We start from the raw sequence: 18,824 nt of genomic DNA, 5'->3' as shown, positions 1-18,824 counted from the left end.
TTCCAGAGTGTAAATTCCTTTTTTGTTGGTATTTATGTGGGGAGTTTTCTCTTCAGACTGCCAGCCACCTTCTGGGCTCCTCCATGGTCAGCACACAGGTGGAAACAGGGTCCTCTTTGTCTCTGGGATGACTGTAGACTACACCTGTGACCCTGGCTACTTGCTTGTGGGCAACAAATCCATTCACTGTATGCCTTCAGGAAATTGGAGTCCTTCTGCCCCTCGGTGTGAAGGTACTTTCAGTTCCAGAGTTGCCTTTCTCTTTGATACCAGACATGTATAAGTAATTCCAAGTTTCTTCCTCTAGAGGCACCATGTCAGCCTGTGGGAGAAGATGTTCAAGAGCTTCCAGGTGATCCCCATGTGATTCCAGTTAATACATCCTGTCGTGATGGGTGAGTATGAGATGGTCCATTCAGAGAGGCTCTCTACTTGATTTGTGCAGTACTTGTGTCAATGACTTGTCTTGATGACTCTCTTTAGAGGTTTCTCATTGCCACATTCACATGTAATGTGGAGTTCCAAAGGTCCAACTAACATCTCTGACTTTTTAGTTCTTTCTTGACCTGGAAATGGCTTTGCTGTGAGCAACTCTAAACCTAATAGTTTTCTTACCTGGAAGGTCTATTGTTTTAATTTCTTTACCAAAATTAATGTTTTAAGAATGCCTCTGGATTTGTGGTATAAGGAGGCTAGTTTCCAGAGATGTGATATCAAGAAGAAGCAATGTATTATAATCTCTCTCTAGGTACCAGCTGACTGGACACACTTACCGGAAGTGTCAGGATGCTGAGAATGGGGTTTGGTTCCAAAAAATTCCACGCTGTAAAGGTAGGACAGCACTTAGATTTGTCAGTGGGGTGTAAGGCATTAGGAGTGGCAGGCCATTGAGGAACTATATCAACAGTCTTTGTGCTTTATCTCAGTGTACCTCAGATAAGAAATACCTTTCACTGTCTGGTCATCACTGTGTCACTGGGAAGCAAAGCTGTCAAGTAGGAACTGAGAATTTGTCATACATCTCCTAAATTATATTTATATACTATTGATATAAATTATACATAAATATATATTTCTAATTTAGGTTAATATAGCTGTGTTTCTTTCATTCTTATTACTTTACTATGTTTAAAAAAATTTTAGAATGAATACATATTATTTATATAATCAAAATATTAGTAAGTGTCTTAAGAATACTTTGTAATCTAAATCATATTATAGTTATGTGCTGTACATAGAGTTGCAAAGCTTCATTTGTATCTGAATGATGCCTGTTCACCTTGGTGTACTTGCTAAAGCAGAACTTGCCGAATCTCTTCTGCAGCTATTCACTGCCCGCCTCCACCAGTGACTGACAATGGGAGGCACACTGGTGTGATGGCAGAACACTTTCTGTATGGAACTGAAATCTCTTATGAATGTGACCAAGGATTCTCTCTTCTGGGAGAGAAAACTGTACGATGCATAAGTGATTCTAAAGGACATGGATCTTGGAGTAGACCACCCCCACAGTGCTTAAAACCTCCTCCTGTGACCCATTGCTCTAACCCAGAAGTCAAACATGGATACAAGCTTAATAAAACTCGTTCATCATATTCCCACAATGACATTGTATATGTTGCCTGCAACCCTGGCTTCATCATGAATGGCAGTGAGTTGATTAGGTGTCATACCAATAACAAATGGGTGCCAGGTGTACCAACTTGTATCAAAATAGGTAAGTTGTTTTAAGACATTAACTATAGGATGGTGCTCAAAATAAGGACAAAGATTTTTGAATCTGACTTGCTTGCCACTTGACTTAAAGAAAAGTATGTAAAAGCTTGCTTAAAATACCTGCCTTCTCACCCAATTCTTTCTTGTTCTTTCCTTTTTAAGTGGATTGAGCTAAATATATGAAAGGACAATGGTTAATTGGCAAATGGAGAGTATCTACAAAATTTATTATTGCTACTAAATTAGAATGATAAGAACACACCTACTATTGATGGGGATGGTCAATGATATGGCTTCATAATTGGATATTTAAGGCTGTAAGACCAGCCAGAAAGAGATCTTCGTGCATTCTGAGGAGTGAAGCTGACCTTTGGACCCTTTGAATTCTCTCATAATTTTAGTTATAATTTGTCTATTTTATTTCTGTCAGTGACTAGGTGACTATGTACAATAGAGGGTGGCAATTAGTGACCCAACAACTGAATTTAAGTCACCAGAACAGTTATCTTTGGCCAACATAATATTCCCATTTTAAGTGAAACATGTGTCTACAGCCAAAGATAAATGTTGAACCTTTGATTTAGTGAGGGTTCCCTCTGCTCTCCTGCCAGGCAGCAGTTGCTTGAATTGGCCTTTGGCTGTCATTTTTAGAAGGGCAGGTTCTCTCTTCTTTGTGGTATTTAAAGGGAAAAGGGAATACAACTATTGGCTGCTAGATTACAATTGTGGGTTGCAGCCATAGGTGTTTCATGATCTTACTTTGGACATTTTTCTTCAGATCATTTACAACATACATAGTGCAAATCTCTGTCCAGTGCTGCTTGGTTTGGGTGGAATGGATATGACTAGATACCAGTTAGTTGGCTTGTTGCCTGACTTTTTTCTGTATGGCCATCACCCACAGAAAGTGTTGGCTATGCATTCCTCTGTGCTAAAGACCCTTTTTCTTGGTTTCTAAGCCCTCATAGGATGTCAACCTCCATTTAAGATCCCCAATGGGAATCATACTGGTGGAGATATAGCTCGATTTTCTGCTGGAATGTCAGTCCTGTACAGCTGTGATGAAGGCTACCAGCTGGTGGGAGACGCGCTCCTTTATTGCACACGTGAGGGAACCTGGAGTCACCCTGCCCCTTCTTGTAAAGGTGCATTATCTATTTAATATTTAAATCAAATTTGTTCCAAATAGATATATCCAGTTAGAAACTTTCAACTTAAAATTAGCAAATAAATGCTTTAATTAGATCATTTAATTAAGTGTATTTTGATTAGATTAATATATTAACTAACCTAAATACCACAAAATTTAAAAAACGACTGAGTGAGTAGTTTATCTGGTGAGTGTGACCAATTATGTAAACCTTTAAATATAGAAAGTTGAAATGTTTATATAAATTGAACAACCAAAGTCTGTTACACTGTGATGACAATTATGCTAAGTATGCATCTGACAAAACACTAATGAAAAAGTAGTGCCTTTTTTTCAGTGTATTTCCTTTGAGTGATGGTGGGATATGGGTATATATTTTTTAATAAAAGTTTCAGAATGTCATTTCATTAGGCATATAGAATATGAGAAGTGAGTTAAAATGAGGGGAACCCAAAAACATAGAGCTTATTTATTAAAAAATTATATATTTATTTTTGCTTGTTTAAACTTCAGTCAGTCACCTTCAAAGCACTCTCCATTTGATGCAGTATTGAGACATTTTTTTTCACTGCTCAAAACAGTTTTTGAAGTCATCGATTTGGGTGCCTTTTATGTCTTCTGCTGTTTTTTTGTTTCACTTATTCCACATTGGTAGAATGTTTTCCTTTGAGTACTTTTTTCAGCCGGGGAAACAAAAAATAGTCACTCGAGGTGAGATCAGGTGAATAGGGAGGGTGAGGTATGGGGCTCATGCTGTTTTTGGACAAAAAGTGCTGACTGTTCAGTGCTGTGTGGGCAGGTACACCCGTTAGTGACCCATCATGAAATAGGCAAATGTGCTGAAAGAGTCTTAAAAAAATTCAGAGGCTGAACATAGCCTCTCACAATGTCAGCTAGTACACTGATAGAGATGGGTTCCTAGAACACTCACATAGCAAGGGAAGCCTGTACTACATGAGACCCATTCTCCAGAAGATAATTACAATTTTGGGGTCCCTCCTCATATGTAATATTTGGTGAACACTTTTTCCTGTGTGTCTGATACAGTGCACAGCATTTGAGTGCATTGTCATTTAATCTTTTTGAGAACCATATGAAGTTGGTACTATTTTTATTCCTACATTAGAGATGAGGTGTCAGTAGAATGAAGAGATTCGTAACTGTTCCAAAGTCACACATTAGGAAGGCTGAGCATCAGGATTCAAATCCAAAAACCTCGCAGTATTGGCCCCTACACTGAAGAGATGAAAGAAAAAAGGAGGAAGCATGTACACATATGAATTGGACAGTAAGAGTCAACAGTGATAACAGTAATTCAGAATTCCTACCCATTTAGCCCTCAAAATTTCCCTGACAAGTCATTAAAATTAACCAGCTATTAGTTTAGAAACGAAAATACAAGGAAGGAAAATAATCCTCATTTAAATTACCTAGAGGGTATCGAGATAGATGGCTGACACTGAGAGACTCTACCTATGTTATCATTTTGCTCTTTCAATGAGGCTTTACTGAGAATGAACTAACTAGGTTTGTAAAACTTTTCATTAGGGGAAGAATCTACTTCATTGCTAAGTTACATTCCTTTGATTTCAGAGGTAAACTGTAGCTTCCCAGAGTATATGAATGGAATGCAGAAGGGGCTGGAGTCTGGGAAAAAGTATCAGTATGGTGCAGTTGTCACTTTGGAGTGTGAAGAAGGGTATACCCTTGAAGGCAGCCCCCAGAGCCAGTGCCAGGAGGATCATGGATGGAACCCTCCCCTGGCTGTTTGCAGATCACAAGGTAAGTACAAGGGACTTTGCTGGCACTTGTCTCACTGGAGAAAAGTGACTGAGGGATACCCCTCAATGTTAGGGACTCCTGGGCTTTCAATTGACATAGTCCTGTAACCAGTGGTACAGGAACAGACAAATTTGAAGTTAGTTGTCTATTCTAGAAAAAAACAAAGTTTTCTGAGGATGAGGGAAGTAAAGAAAGAAAAAGGAACACTAACTTAAAAGGTACAAAACTCATAACCTTACATTTCGTAAGGGGCTGGTGCTGAGACTTCCCTTGTTGCTGAATCTTGATTTATAAGGGCTTACCAGTTTGACAGGGACCTCAAAAATATGTTAAAAAATCAGTCATAGCAGTTAATAATTGCATTCCAATCTCAGAAATCCCTGAGTATATTGTTTTTTTAGTTTGTGAACTACCCCATATTACTTAATTAAAAAAGTAAAAACTCAAAAAGCTCAATGAGTTGCAATATAAGAAATGAGAAAAGAGTTGGTAAACCTAAGGTTCCAATTCATTCTTTTAAGTAGATTTAAAGAGAAGAATGTTAGAGAGAACGCTAACTTCAGGATAGTGCCATGGGACTTTGGGCTACGTTGATTCATGCAGCTAGACTAATATGTTCATAATTTTGGATTTTCCGTAGGCTCACTTGTTCCTCTTCTTTGTGGTAAGTTTTCTTAAATAATTAAGAAACATTCTAATGGTTTATAAAAAATTTATATAAAATTTGAGGTCTTACATTTTGCCTGAGTGTTACCATTTTTTCTCTTTCACTCATAAGAAACGAATTATCTTTTTTGGTGTCTTAAGGAAATTTTAATGTGCCCTGTACATTGCAAACTGTCACCTTTGGAGACAATTGAATAAATAATTTGAACAGCCAACTATTCCCAGTTTTTAAGTTGAAAGTTTGATTTATATTTATTCTTGGTCTTTTGCATGATCGGGCACTATAAAAATAGGCTGGCTTATTCTATAATAGAAAAATATATTTCACAACTGAGAATTAACTGTTGTCATGCAAAGTCATAGGATACTGGTGTTCCCAGCTCCTAACTTTACTCCAGTGACAAGAAAATTACTAATAAAACGGAAAACAGAGAAGCCCAATAGAACATCACTGGAACCCTGGGGTCAAATGCTTGATGCTTTAGATTAATGGTGGAATGTTTTGTATCAGAAAAACCCTAAGCCCAAGTATGATTATTTAAAAATTATGTATTTCTATGGCTCAGAAATGGTAAGTATAAAAGTAGCATGCCATATTCTCTTCCACTAAGAATACTCTCCATAATCAGTTCAAAATTATATGGGTAACATTTTTCTGCCATTTGATTACTTGCTGTTTTGTTTTCTAGGTCTTTCTGCAGGTTTTCTGATTCTCATCTGCTTGATTGCTGTTGTCTTACACATGATATTAAAATACAGAGTACAGTAAGTTCAATGCATGCTTAACCAAAATTCACTACAGGTTTCAGCTTCTTGCCTGGAACTAAACACAGAAGTGCAAGTTACAAGAAAGAAATATAGTAATGTGAGAACTGGAATATAGCGTCTTATGCTATATATAGGAAACCCTATCTCTAAGATCTTAGAAGATATTGAACATTTACTTAAATGGTTTATAATCAAATGACATATTATAAAAATTCTAGAAAACAAAGAAAAAATTCTAGAGGTAACAACTATAGATATTTTGGTATATTCCTATATGATCTTTTTCTCATATTATTTTTTTCTTTGCTCTTTTTAAACTAAAATTTTGGTAGTATAGTCCCTCTGCCTAATATTTTTCACCTTGCCCATGTACATATTTTGTGTCTTTACATCATGCTTCCTTATCAAATAATAGTCTATTGTTCTATTATATGTATCTCTGAATTGTGGAAATGTAGGTGGCTTCCACATTGATCTTAATGATTAAGATATGAGGAATGCCTTTTAATAAATTTCACATGTACATGTACTTATTTTCAGTGCTTATATTTCTGGAATTACTAAGGATAAGTGTATGATGTTTTAAGATATTTAATAAATATTACAAGTGATTTTCCAGAAATTTTGTTCTAACTTGACCAAATATCAAATGATTAATATATTTGTGTTTATTGTGTTTGTGTATGTATTTCTGTATTTCTGTATGTTGTGTTTCTGGACTCCTTTTTCTGCTTTATTGATATGTCCATTTTATCAAAAGTACTTTGTGTTACCCCAGCCAGATGGGTGGAAATCGTCCTACAAACTGAAAACTCACCAGTTTTATTGCCAGTCATGACACATGCTTGGGTTATGGGGTCCTGTACTCTGCCCTGTCAGGCACTTACAGAAGGCAGAAGGCAATCAATTGATGTTTCTCTCTCACATCTCTCACATCCCTTCCTGTCTCTCTACAATAAAATTTTTAAAGAAAAAAAAGTTACTTTGTGTATAATAAGTAGGGCTTCCTACTATTCTACTATTTGGGCAGGAATCTCCTCACTGGTTTTTTTTGGTGTTTTTTTAGAATATTTTCCTTTATTCTCTTATGTTTGTTCTTTCAGGTAACTTTTTGATCATTTGTCATTTTCTAAAAACAAATATGTTGTGACTGCATGTATATCTATAGATTACTTTGTGAGAAATTTGTCTTTTCTGTAATGTCTTCCTATTCAGAAATGTACTAGGCCTTTTTTCTGTTCAAGTATTCTTTCACTCAGTTGTTTTTTATAACTACTTAAGTATATTACTAGGTTTCTATGTTTTGTTATATTATGTATTACTATACAGTATTTAGACATACCAGTACTGGGTTTTGATTTATTAATTTTTAATACATTTGAATCCATAATGTTGCCAAAATATGTCATGTAATATTTGGTGAGGATACAAAACAATAATCAGTATGTGAGATTTTTGATCAGAAAAAGTTCCACATTGAAGGAGTTTTTTTGTTGTTGTTGCTTCTCTGTCTTTTGGCCAAAATGAAGCAAAGGAGCTGTTTTAGGTGAGATTAAAGAAAGTGTAGACAAAAATGGAAAGTTCGTACAGGCATGAGGAGCCATTTGAGTAAAGACGCAGAGGCTTATCATTCTACCATTTACTGTGAGAACCACATGCATAGTTTGATGCGACTGGGAAATAGGTGAAGGTGGCATATGTCAAGGTGGAAGCAATGGAATAAAAGCCCCATTTGACATACAATTCTGGTGGAAATTACAGGATATTCTGGCATGTGCTAAGGATACATTATTAGCAAATGACACCATCATGTATCAGCCTTGGAATGTTCTTTGTGCATAAGTTCTTATCTACTGTACATGACAATGTTAGGGAAGATAATCAGATGAAGTCTTACTAAGTCTCAAATTCCAGTGGGGGATGGCCAGGTCATGTCACCCCAAACATATCACTCACGAACTCTAGCAAAAGTTTCTTTAATATACCAAGTGACCTGGATCTTTTATTTAGCATACAGCCAGTATCATTTGATTAAATTGTTCACAGTTGTATGTCTAGTCTAGATATAAGACAAGAAGGGACGACATTGAAACTATGCAATATGGCATCGATGAACCTGAGTAGTTTGTTCTAAGCCCGGGAGGTCCCGAACAGGATAGGTCTGGTAAGGGTCTACGGTTGTTTGCCAGAGAATGGCGCTGTGAATGACTTCGGGAGAAAGGGCATTCTCTGACCAAATAAGATGGAAAAATACTACATGCTATATTTTTCTCATGGAGATTCACAATCACTATGAGAATAAAGTCATTTAATAAAGAAGCCAGTTAATGTTTTTTAAACTGGAGTTTCCCAAACTAATTTTACTGCACAACTTTTTTTCTCATAAAATACTTTTAATAATGCTTGGAACTGATCCGCATTTAACAGACAATTTGGGAATCTAGAAAGGTGGTCAGGAGCTAGATCATCAAAAGCCTGCAGACTGTACCAAGAAGCTGTGGTTTATTTTATAGGAACTTAAGAAAGGAAAAAATATATTCAGATTTGCATTTTCACAAAGTAGCAGGATTGAGCCATTAGTGAAAGCAACTGTGGCAGGGATCAAGAGGATGGAACAGATGTAAGAGGAATTTTCACTGATAAGACTGCAAGATTCCCAGAACTGTGTATCCTGTTGAATGTAGGGAGAAGGGAGCAGAGAATGAGTCAAGTGGAGGTCACTGGGTGGTCCTAGTGTTAGACCAAAAAAGGAGAGGGATGGGTTTGTGGGGAAAGATGATGAGTTCAGTTCTGACCATGCCACTTTGTGGCACCTGTGATGTAGGACTCAAGAGAGGGGCCTGGACTCTGGCAGATGACATTAAACTCACAATTGAAGCTTTGGGACCAAAAATAACATCAAAGATAAAAATAAGTATGAAACCAATTTCAGAAGGACTGTAATGCTTAAAAGGCAAGAGGGGAAGGAACAGTGAGGGGTGGGAAAGAAACTTAGGAGAGGGTAGTTTCACAGAATTGAAGAGAGAAAAGGGTCTCAAGAAAAAAATCAGGATGTCATTTGCATGGCTTTCCTTACAGGAAGTTAAGAGATAATTTTAGCCAAGAGTAATTACAAATTTAAATAAATAGAAAATGTGGTCTTTATCTCTTTCCTTCATTCTCCTTCTTAAGTCTGTTATCAGGGCATGGCATGTGTAAGGAAATTTTCAACCTTAGGAAATGCCTACAAACTCAAATAATTCAGTGTTCCAGTCTGATTATTATTAATTTTATTGGTATAATTACAGCACATGCTATTATTTAAGTGTTTCAACTGATATGAACCAAAAAATTCAATTTATTTTTTGAAAGTTGATATAGATATTTGAACTGCCTTGAATGCTTTTTGTAAATGAGATAAATAATTATTTTTAAATGGGTGGAGAGCAGGATCACAGCTGGGGTGGGCGGAAGTTAGGGGGTGGAGAATTGAGCAAAAAGGAAAAAAGACTCATGGATATGGACAACAGTGTGATGATGCTGGGGGGTGGGGAGCATAAGGGGACTAAATGGTAATAAAAACATAAAAACAAAAATTTTCAAAATTTAAAAATTAAAATGATGTCTTCCATGAACATGGACAGTGGTGTGGGGATTGACTGAGAGAGTTGGGGCATGTGTTTGGTGGAAGGTGACAAAGGGAGAAAGTTGGGACAACTATAATAGCATTAAAATTAAAATATTTAAATAAAAAATTCAAAAATATTCAACAAAATGGATGCCCTGTCACAAAACTAAATATTTATAAAAACCATTTAAACATTTGCAGGAGAAATTGTGCTACTAGTTTCTAGGCCTCTAATATATTTTGATAAAATATAAATATCACATTGACATAAAATTATCATTTTATAATATTCTTAATGGATCTTCCTATAAGCTGACCTCATAAATATGGTAGTGAGAGGCATGCTGTAAGTAACCTTAGAAGTAATTTTTCTTTCCCAGTAATTATGTAATACTTTATTTCTGGGTTTTCCATAGTATTGTGATCACATTTTCTTGCCCTTTGCTAATTTCAGCAAAGTGGTTTTAGAAGCACCAGAAAGCATATGTGTTTTCAAAGAGGAAAAGTAAAAATGTCCTCTTAAAAATCATATAAAGCTTTAGTGCTGTATGATCATGTAAGGATTTTGAATTAAGCATCAAATATAGAAATTTTCTTTGAAATTAGATTGAAAGATTATGTCCCCAAAAGGTAAACAAACCAACGATCATATCCTAAAAAAAAAGACCTTATTTTTTTCCAAATAAAAGTAAAAGTAAGCTGATAATGAGGCAGCTTTCTATGAGAACAAGGACATCCTGGTTCTCAGGACATCCTGGTTCTCATAGAAAGCTGGCTTGTATCAACTTTTGACTTGGACACTTGGCAACCTAGCAAGTTATTTTTATGGGCCTTTCCCCCCAGAATTGGAATTTTAGTGATTATTTTATAGGCTATTTAGGACAATATAATGAAATCATCCATGAAAAGTATTTACCATGTATTGGGAATCATGGAAAGAAAACAACTATTATATGTTTATAGCAATCATAATGAATGAGTAAAGACTTTACTTTTTTCTTCTTCCATTTAGCAATTATTATACAAATAAAAGCCCTACAAAAGAAGATCTTCATTTAGAAACACGAGAAGTCTATTCTATTGATCCATACAACCCAGCAAGCTAATCAGAAGACAAACTGGTATTTAATTAAAATAAAATATTTTTATTAATTTCCATGTCAAAATGTTTCTCAAATTCTATTTATCAATAAGCATAGTGCTAAGTATGTATGGTTCTACTGCACAGTTTTCAAATAATCTTGCATAGAAATTGTACATTAGGCCATATTGCCAATTAATGTTCCTGTTATTTTTATTCACTTAGCCATTCAACAAACACTGGAATAAATAAAATTATTGAGAATATTATGAACAAGAAGATGGTATTATGAAAACAAAAACAGGGAATGGGAATAGATAGGGCAGGATGTTTAGAGAGGAACTTCTCACTCAGGAAATTGCATTTGAGCAAAAACTAGAGTAAAGTAAGGAGTGAGCCATGTGAGAGAAGAACATTCCAGGAAGAAAGATCAGTAAGTGCAAATATCATAATATGTTTTGTGCACGCTGAGGCCAGAATGACCTAGTATGGACTGACTAAGGAACAAAGTGGCAGAAATGAAATCAGAGAGGTAAGGGAAGGAGGGTGAGGATGATTAATCGTGTAGAATATGCTAGGTCATTCAGTGAGTTTGGGGTTTATTTTGAGAAAGGAACCATTGGAGGTGTTAAGCAGAGAGGCAAATGATCATTGTAACTGGTGTGTTAAGGACAGAGTGTAGGAAGCCAAGGGCAGGTGATGAGAAATCAGTGTGGACTCTACCACAATAATTCCAGCAGTGAGTGGCTACCACCATGCTAGTGAGAAGAAGTCAGATTTTGTATGTACTTTTAGGATAGTGACAGTAGGTTTTGTTGCCAGTTTGTATCAGAATATGAAAGAAAAGGAGGAATCAATAATAATACCAGTGTATTTTGGCCTGAGAAAGTAGAAGGATAGAATTGCCATCAATTAAAATGCCTGAGAATTTGAAAGCAGGATTTGCAAGATAAACCAGGAGTTCCACTTTGAAGATGTTAAGTATAAAATATTAAATAAACATCCAAGTAGAAATGCCAGGAAGGCAGCTGGATATACAAAATAAATCTAGACTTGAGATGCTAATTTGGGCCCTGTCAGTGTATGGACTTACATAATAATATGATCAACTAAGATCCCCAAGGATGAGAAAGAGGCTAGGGAAGAGAAAAGGTCCAAAGACTGAGCCTTGGATCCTCCAACTTTAGGAGTCATGGATTGAGAAGGAACCAACAAAGAAGCAAAGAATTCTTGATACAAGAGGAAACCACCTGAGCGTGCTTGTCTAGAAGTCATAGGAAGAAAGAATTGCAAGGAGGGAACTCTGTCAAATGCTGCTGATAGATCAAGAAAATGAGTAGTGAAACTGCCCATTGCATTTAGCAGCACAACACTTGTTGGTACACTTGACAAGAACTGTTTTGGTGGAGAGGAAGGAAGCAAGACCCTGACTGAAGTGAGCTTAAGAGAAAATGAAAGGAGAAAAAATGGAGACATCAATTAAGACAACTCTTTTAAGAATTTTTTCTGACTTCCGCCAAGATGGAGGCAAAGGTGGAAACACCTTGTGTCCTTGCACAACCAAATCTAAAAACAACAAAGTTCTAATAACAATAAACGCAATCAAACCACACAGAAAATCGACAATACAAAGTCTGAAAATAATGAAATGCTCAGCTAAACCAGTAAGAGGGGCGAAGCCAGCAGCGGAACGGGTTGGGCAAAAAGATCCCCAACTGGGGTGGTGCTCGAGCAGCCGAAGGCAAGGATCCCAGGTGTGGGCTAGCTATGGGCAGACACAGGGAAGAGGCGCAGCTGTCTGTCTGCAGTAGGTCGAGCATTTGCGCACAGATAAACCAGTCAAGATGCGAGCATTGAGACTGCACGGCGCAGGGCAGCAGGCTCCCACATTTCCGCTCAGATAAACAAGCGGGGGTGAGTGGTGGGATGGACTGGGCTAGCGGAGAGGACCATCATTGCTCCCTCTCTGATCCCGCCCCCACATACAGCATCACAAACCACAGACCTGGGTGGTCCCGCCCTGGTAAACAACTAAGGCTCTGCCTCTCATACATAACAGGCACAAACAGATAAAAACATGGCTCAAGAACAACTCAGAGCCCCGGAGCTGATAAATCTGAGTGATGAAGAAATAGCCAAACTTTCAGATGGACAGCTCAAAAAACTGGTGATCAGGATGCTCACAGAACTGGTTGATTTTAGTCACAAATTAGAGGAACATATGAAGGCTTAACTAATTGAAATGAATGGTAATGCACAGGAAACCAATAGTAAGGGAAAGGAAACTGGGACTCAAATCAAGGGAGTAGACCAGAAGGAGGAAAAAAATGTCCAAGCAGAAAAGGATGAAGAAATAAGAATTCAAAAAAATGAGGAGAGGCTTAGGAACCTCCAGGACATCTCTAAACGCTCCAACATCTGAATTATAGGGGTACCAGAAGGGGAAGAGGAACAGCCATGAATGGAAACCTTATTTGAACAAATAATAAAAGAGAACTTTCCCATTCTGGCAAAGGAAATAGACTTCCAGGAAATCCAGGAAGCTCAGAGAGTCCCAAAGAAGTTGGACCCAAGAAGGAACACACCAAGGCACATCATCATTACATTAGCCAAGATTAAAATAAAGGAGAGAATCCTAGAAGCAGCAAGAGATAAGGGGACTGTCTCCTACAAAGGAGTTTCCATTAGACTGTCAGCGGATTTCTCAAAAGAGACCTTACAGGCAAGAAGGGGCTGGAAAGAAGTATTCCAAGTCATGAATTCCAAAGGCCTACAACCAAGATTGCTCTATCCAGCAAAGTTTTCATTTAGAATGGAAGAACAGATAAAGTGCTTCTCAGATAAGGTCAAATTCAAGGAGTTCATCATCACCAAACCCTTACTATATGAAATGTTAAAGGGACTTACCTAAGAAAAAGAAGATTAAAAAAATGAACAGTGAAAGAACAGCAAACTCACAGTTATCAACAACCACACCTAAAACAAAAGCAAATTAAGAGGACAGCTAGAGCAGGAGTGAACCATAGAAATGAAGCTCACATGGAGGCTTAGCAACAGGGAAGTGGGACAAGGAGAAGGGGGGAGAAGGTCCAGAAAATAAGTAGCATAGATAGTAGATAGAAAATAGATAGGGGGGAGGGTAAGAATAGTAGGGGAAATACAGAATCTAAAGAACTCGAGACATGTTCATGAACTAAAGGGGGGGAATGGTGGGGGAGGGGTGTGCAGGGTGGAGGGGAATGAAGGGGGGAAGTAGAACAAATGTAATGGCATAATCAATAAAAAAAGAAAAAAAAAAAAAAGAGTTTTTTTGTGAGGAAGAGCAGATAAGTAGATTGATGATAAGAGTAAGAAAGAAACCAAGCGAAATGTTTTTAAGATAGAGAAATGGCAGCTATGCTGCTATTCCTATGTGCGACTAAGAATGATCTAGGAGAAACTGGGAGAATGAGGGCAAAAAAGGTCAGAATTGCTGGAGCAATGTCTGGGTAAGCTAGAAGGAACAGCATCTAGGGTGCAAGCAGGGTGCTGTAGACCTCAGATAGCAGCATGGCCTTAGGAACAAGAGGGAAAGCAGAACATATGGGTGCAGATGAAGGCAGGTGGGGAGGTGGGATGGTGAATGCATGTGTGGAAGTTCTCTTCTGATGATTCTGTTTTCCCGTTGACTAGAATGTAAAATCATCAGCTGAGAAGAAGATTGAGAAAGGAGATGATAGAGATTTAAGGAGTAAGAAGAAGGCACTAAGTAGCCATTGCTGCCTTGGCAGGCAACAGCAAGGGTCCCCCGAGGTTTCCAGGAGAAAATGGGAGTGAACAGTTGAAGGTTTACTGTGTGCAGGCATTATGCTGACAGTCTCTCATGCCTTACCTTGTTTATCCAGGGTACAACACTGAAAGTTCAGTATTGTCCCCAGATAATACTGAGGTGAGCAGATAATATCTGAGATGAGAAAATCAGGGCTAAATGTTTCTCTTGATCATGGTTTTGGGGTCAGCACTTGGCAAAGGTAGAATCCAAGTTCAAATCTGACTTCAAACTGCTTTCTTTTACATAATCTATAAAATACAAATATCATTTCTGACCTCTTGCAACTTTAATAGTAAAATTAAAAATAGGACACATACATATCATAGTGTAAGAATACATTGAGTAAACAAGATACAGAAAAATAGCTCTGGCAGTGGAGGAAGAAAAGGTAACTTGCTGCGGGAGAGTCAGAGCAAAAGGGTTGAGAACAACAGTATGAGGCCATGCCAGAGTTATCTCTAAATTGAAAGTCGTGGGGATCCAAAGTAAAGCTATGACATAAATATTAGTTAAGTGAATATTTGAATAAGTGAAAATAAGACTATTGGTTTGGTTTCTTTCTCGCTTTTATTCATATTTATTAATATTAAATTTAACTGTTATTTTTTCATATTATCTGAAGAAAGACCTCTTCATAGGATGATGTCTTTTTATAGGCTTCTTATATGCTTTATACTTCATTGGTTGTAGCACTTATAATTAGTATATGCAGAGAATGTTAACACTCTTGCTAGTTAAACTTTGATTTGCACCAATGTTATTTGTGCTGCTTCTTAAACACAAATTATTTATTTCAGTGTGCCTTCTTGCTTGGAATCCAACTGAATGTGGATTGGAAAGAATCAGCAAGTATGAGTTCAATATGAATGAAATGATTTCATAAGCTATTTCTTCCTATTTGCACTTACTTTGAAGCAAAACAAAGGGAGTTTGCTTGATGGCAAAGATGGGAGCCCAGTTTCTCTGCCACCTGCTCTTTATGGTGTTTTTGAAGCCTCATGTGTGATGTGCCTGGAGCCAGGCTGTTCCTGGAATCAGTTACGTAGCTCTGAAAGTGTCACCATTGTAAGGAAGGCACTGTCTTTTTATGTAGATTCTTCTTTTTGTAATTAGCATGTTTACTGTTACCATATACTTTTGGTTATTGTATGGTTTTACTTCCCTGTGGCTAGTATGGGCATATTTTTGTTGGGAAGACTGATTTTGTTTTAATATGGTTAAACATATCTTTTCAGATATGGTTAAACATTTCACTTCTATTTCCACTTAGTTTGAGTTTTTCTCATAATATATTGCGTTTGGCAAAGTGTATTGGCTTGTCGCCTTTCTATAATCACTCAGTAATTATAACTTGCACATTTTTTAAGTTATGAAAGTTTCAATTCTAACATTTTTGTATACAATCAATCTGTAGATATTTCCTTGGCAGTTTTGTCAGAAGCTCTAGTTGCTTGTAAAATGTCACTTGATAATATGTACATTAGTTATTCAAATAAATTTTATCTTAAACACTTGCCTTATATAATTTTTCTTTCTGTATTCAATGAACTATTGAATACAGACATAGTCGGGGGGTTTGGAGTTCATGACTTAACATTTATGCATTCTAGAACCCACCTCAACATCTTTTTGGCCAAAGTCTTAATCTACAAACTCAGTTCCTTCATTCTCAAGACTTTCTCTTATATTTGTCCAGCTAACACCTTTCCACAACCCATCACCACACTTTTTCTCTCTGGCCACACTCTAAATCCAGTTGTCAATTTTCTCTGTTCCAGCATTTAAACTACTGAGGGAATAAAACCTTGCTTCCTGACTACCAAAAATTTACTCTCCCCGTCTCCTCCCAGACTATGTATGCCATTTGTGGTCTTTTTAAACTATTGTCATAAAAAGTATAAAACATAAAATTTTCTATCTAAACCCTTAAGTGTACAGTTCAGAAGTGTTGAGTATATTTACATCATTGTGAAACAGATCTCTAGACCTTTTCCACTTAAGAAATTAAATGCTATTCCTATTATAAAATAACTCCACATTCCCCTTTCCCTCCAGTCCCTGGAAACCATGATTTTAATTCCTGTTTCTATGAATTTAACTACTTTAGCTACTTCATGTTGGTGGAATCATACAGTATTTGCATTTTGTGACAAGTTTATTTCACTTAGCATAGTGTCTGTAAGGCCCATCCCTATTGTAACATGTGGGGGCAACTTTTCCTGCAACGTCATTGTTCCCCATCCCCCCCATGAAAGTGAAACTACCAAGACGTGATCTGCTCCGGGAGGAAAGGTGGCCAATCCATCAAAGGGGAAGGGCCAAGAGCCTCCTGCTCAAGGGACTTTTATTGGGTTTGTTAGCACAAGAATACAGGTAAGGATCAAACAATAGATAGCATTCAAAGAATTATGAGGGCTTATTCTCAGGGTCAGATAGCTAAAGAGCCATAAAACTTTGAGAAACTTCTTGCTTGGACCCTTATCATTTAAATGAAAGCATTCTAAACAAAGCAGCCTTCACAGGATTTTACATATTCTTTCTTAGGCCTGATCACCTGGGGAACCCGCCCTATCCAGCACAGGGCTGCACCACCTTCCCCATTATAGGTTTTTAGGCTTAAGTGGATTAGAGCCAGGAAGTGCTTCTCCCAGATGGAAATGGGGACTCAGGCTATGTCAGAATAGCAGGGGGTTAGGGTCTATCGTTCCCTTTTTGTTGCAGACCCCCCCCCCCGCACTGAGTCCTTCCATGAAGGCCTCCCAAGTGATTGTGTCTGGCTTAGGTTGCCCCTCTCTGTGAGGGGTCTTACCCGTCTCTGACTAGCCGACCATGCTTTGGGGGCAGGGGAATAAGCTGAAGCAGTATTTTCTACCAGAGACAAGGTTTGTCTCCCTGTGGCTCACATTCCGGAGGTCACTCACTCAGTCTTAGCCATGGGGGCAGTTAAAATTCCTGAAACCGGGCAGAGCGGTTCCCAATAGTAACATATTTCAGATTTCTTTCTTTTTCAATTTCAATGATATTTCATTGCACATATATACAACATTTTGTTTATGCATTCATTTGTCGGTGAATATTTGGCTTGCTTTTACCTTGTGGCTGTTGTGAATAATATTGCTGCAAACAGAGATGTGCAAATATCTCTTTAAGACATTGCTTTCAATTCTTTTGGATATATACCCAGAAGTGGGATGTAGTTCAGCATCTTTTATTCACTCCTATTTTCATTTCTTTATATTATCTGTTCATGTACCTCAGGCTAGTTACTATAATCTACCATCATCTCTATTGTTCATCTTTCTCTTAAATGATGGAAACATCACAGGTAACTCTCAACTTTCCCTTCCTCCACCTCCAAGTTGATCAATATCCACATGTCATTTTCACCAACTGCTTTTCACAGATTATATACTATTCTCTACCATCCCTTTCTCTTTCTTCCAGGACGTTGCTCCATTAGTTATATCCTCTCTCATCACGGGCTCCTTTCCACCTGAAAACATGCTCAAGCTAATACCCATTCATCTGCAGTGACAAAAATCTACCTCACAGTGGTTTGGACCAAATGGGATTTTATTGTGTCACATGACAGAAAAGATCATGGGTACACTGGCTGCAGTCAAAACAGAAATTAAATATTCAAACTATGTCCTCAGGAATCTGTTCCATCCTCTGTGTCTGCTTTTTTCTGCTGGCCTCAATGTGTGGTTGACACTCCCTAAAAACTGGAAAAATATTTGCTGAGAATGACAAGCACACAACTCAACAGCTTAGCATTCCAGCAAAAAACTTTTTCTGTCCAATAACTTCTTCACAGTTCCCTTCACTACCTTTGTACCAATCAAAGGTACCACCACCAATCAAAGGTCATATACCACCAACTAAATCACTTACTAGAGCCAGGGCAATGAAATGCCAGATGAAAAGGCCTGAGCTGCCTGCCCAAGCTTAGAGCTATGGTAGAATTGATCAACCTCAGTGATTCTCAAGTGGGGTGACAGTTTCCCCTGAGGACATTGGCAATGTCTGTTAACATTTTTGGTTGTTAAAGCTGGAGGAGGGGAGTGTTTTGACATCTAGTGTGTAGAGGCCAGAGATACCACCAAACATCTCACAGTGCACAGGGCAGCCTCCCACAACAAAGAATAAGCTCTTGTAACGTGTCAATAGAATCAGGGTGGAGAAACCATGGTCTGTGAACCACATGGAACTAAGTGGAAGAGGGAATTTCCTGAAGGATAAT

General features: G+C 37.6%; 1 protein-coding gene across 2 annotated transcripts in view; it reads left to right on the top strand.

Moving 5' to 3' along the window:
* CR2 (complement C3d receptor 2) overlaps positions 1-15,654 on the top strand; it is a 36,768-nt gene extending 21,114 nt beyond the window's left edge. Inside the window, exons 11-20 of one of the 2 annotated variants that reach the window (XM_053667904.1) lie at positions 57-233; positions 308-395; positions 749-831; positions 1,325-1,717; positions 2,676-2,861; positions 4,460-4,648; positions 5,289-5,312; positions 6,004-6,079; positions 10,702-10,810; positions 15,379-15,654. In XM_053667904.1, the coding sequence (XP_053523879.1) occupies positions 57-233; positions 308-395; positions 749-831; positions 1,325-1,717; positions 2,676-2,861; positions 4,460-4,648; positions 5,289-5,312; positions 6,004-6,079; positions 10,702-10,795 (1,310 nt within the window). In that variant the 3' untranslated portion in view covers positions 10,796-10,810; positions 15,379-15,654. The remainder of the gene's footprint in view (positions 1-56; positions 234-307; positions 396-748; positions 832-1,324; positions 1,718-2,675; positions 2,862-4,459; positions 4,649-5,288; positions 5,313-6,003; positions 6,080-10,701; positions 10,811-15,378) is intronic. The other variant, XM_053667905.1, reaches the window with a different exon arrangement.
* Positions 15,655-18,824: the final 3,170 nt, after the last annotated feature.

Source organism: Artibeus jamaicensis, unplaced genomic scaffold, assembly GCF_021234435.1.
Source record: "Artibeus jamaicensis isolate MK-2021 breed Jamaican fruit bat unplaced genomic scaffold, CSHL_Jam_final contig_475, whole genome shotgun sequence".
In the NCBI taxonomy this organism is placed as follows: Eukaryota; Metazoa; Chordata; class Mammalia; order Chiroptera; family Phyllostomidae; genus Artibeus; species Artibeus jamaicensis.
Note: the sequence above shows the minus strand (reverse complement) of the source record. Positions and strands in the feature narration are given on the sequence as shown.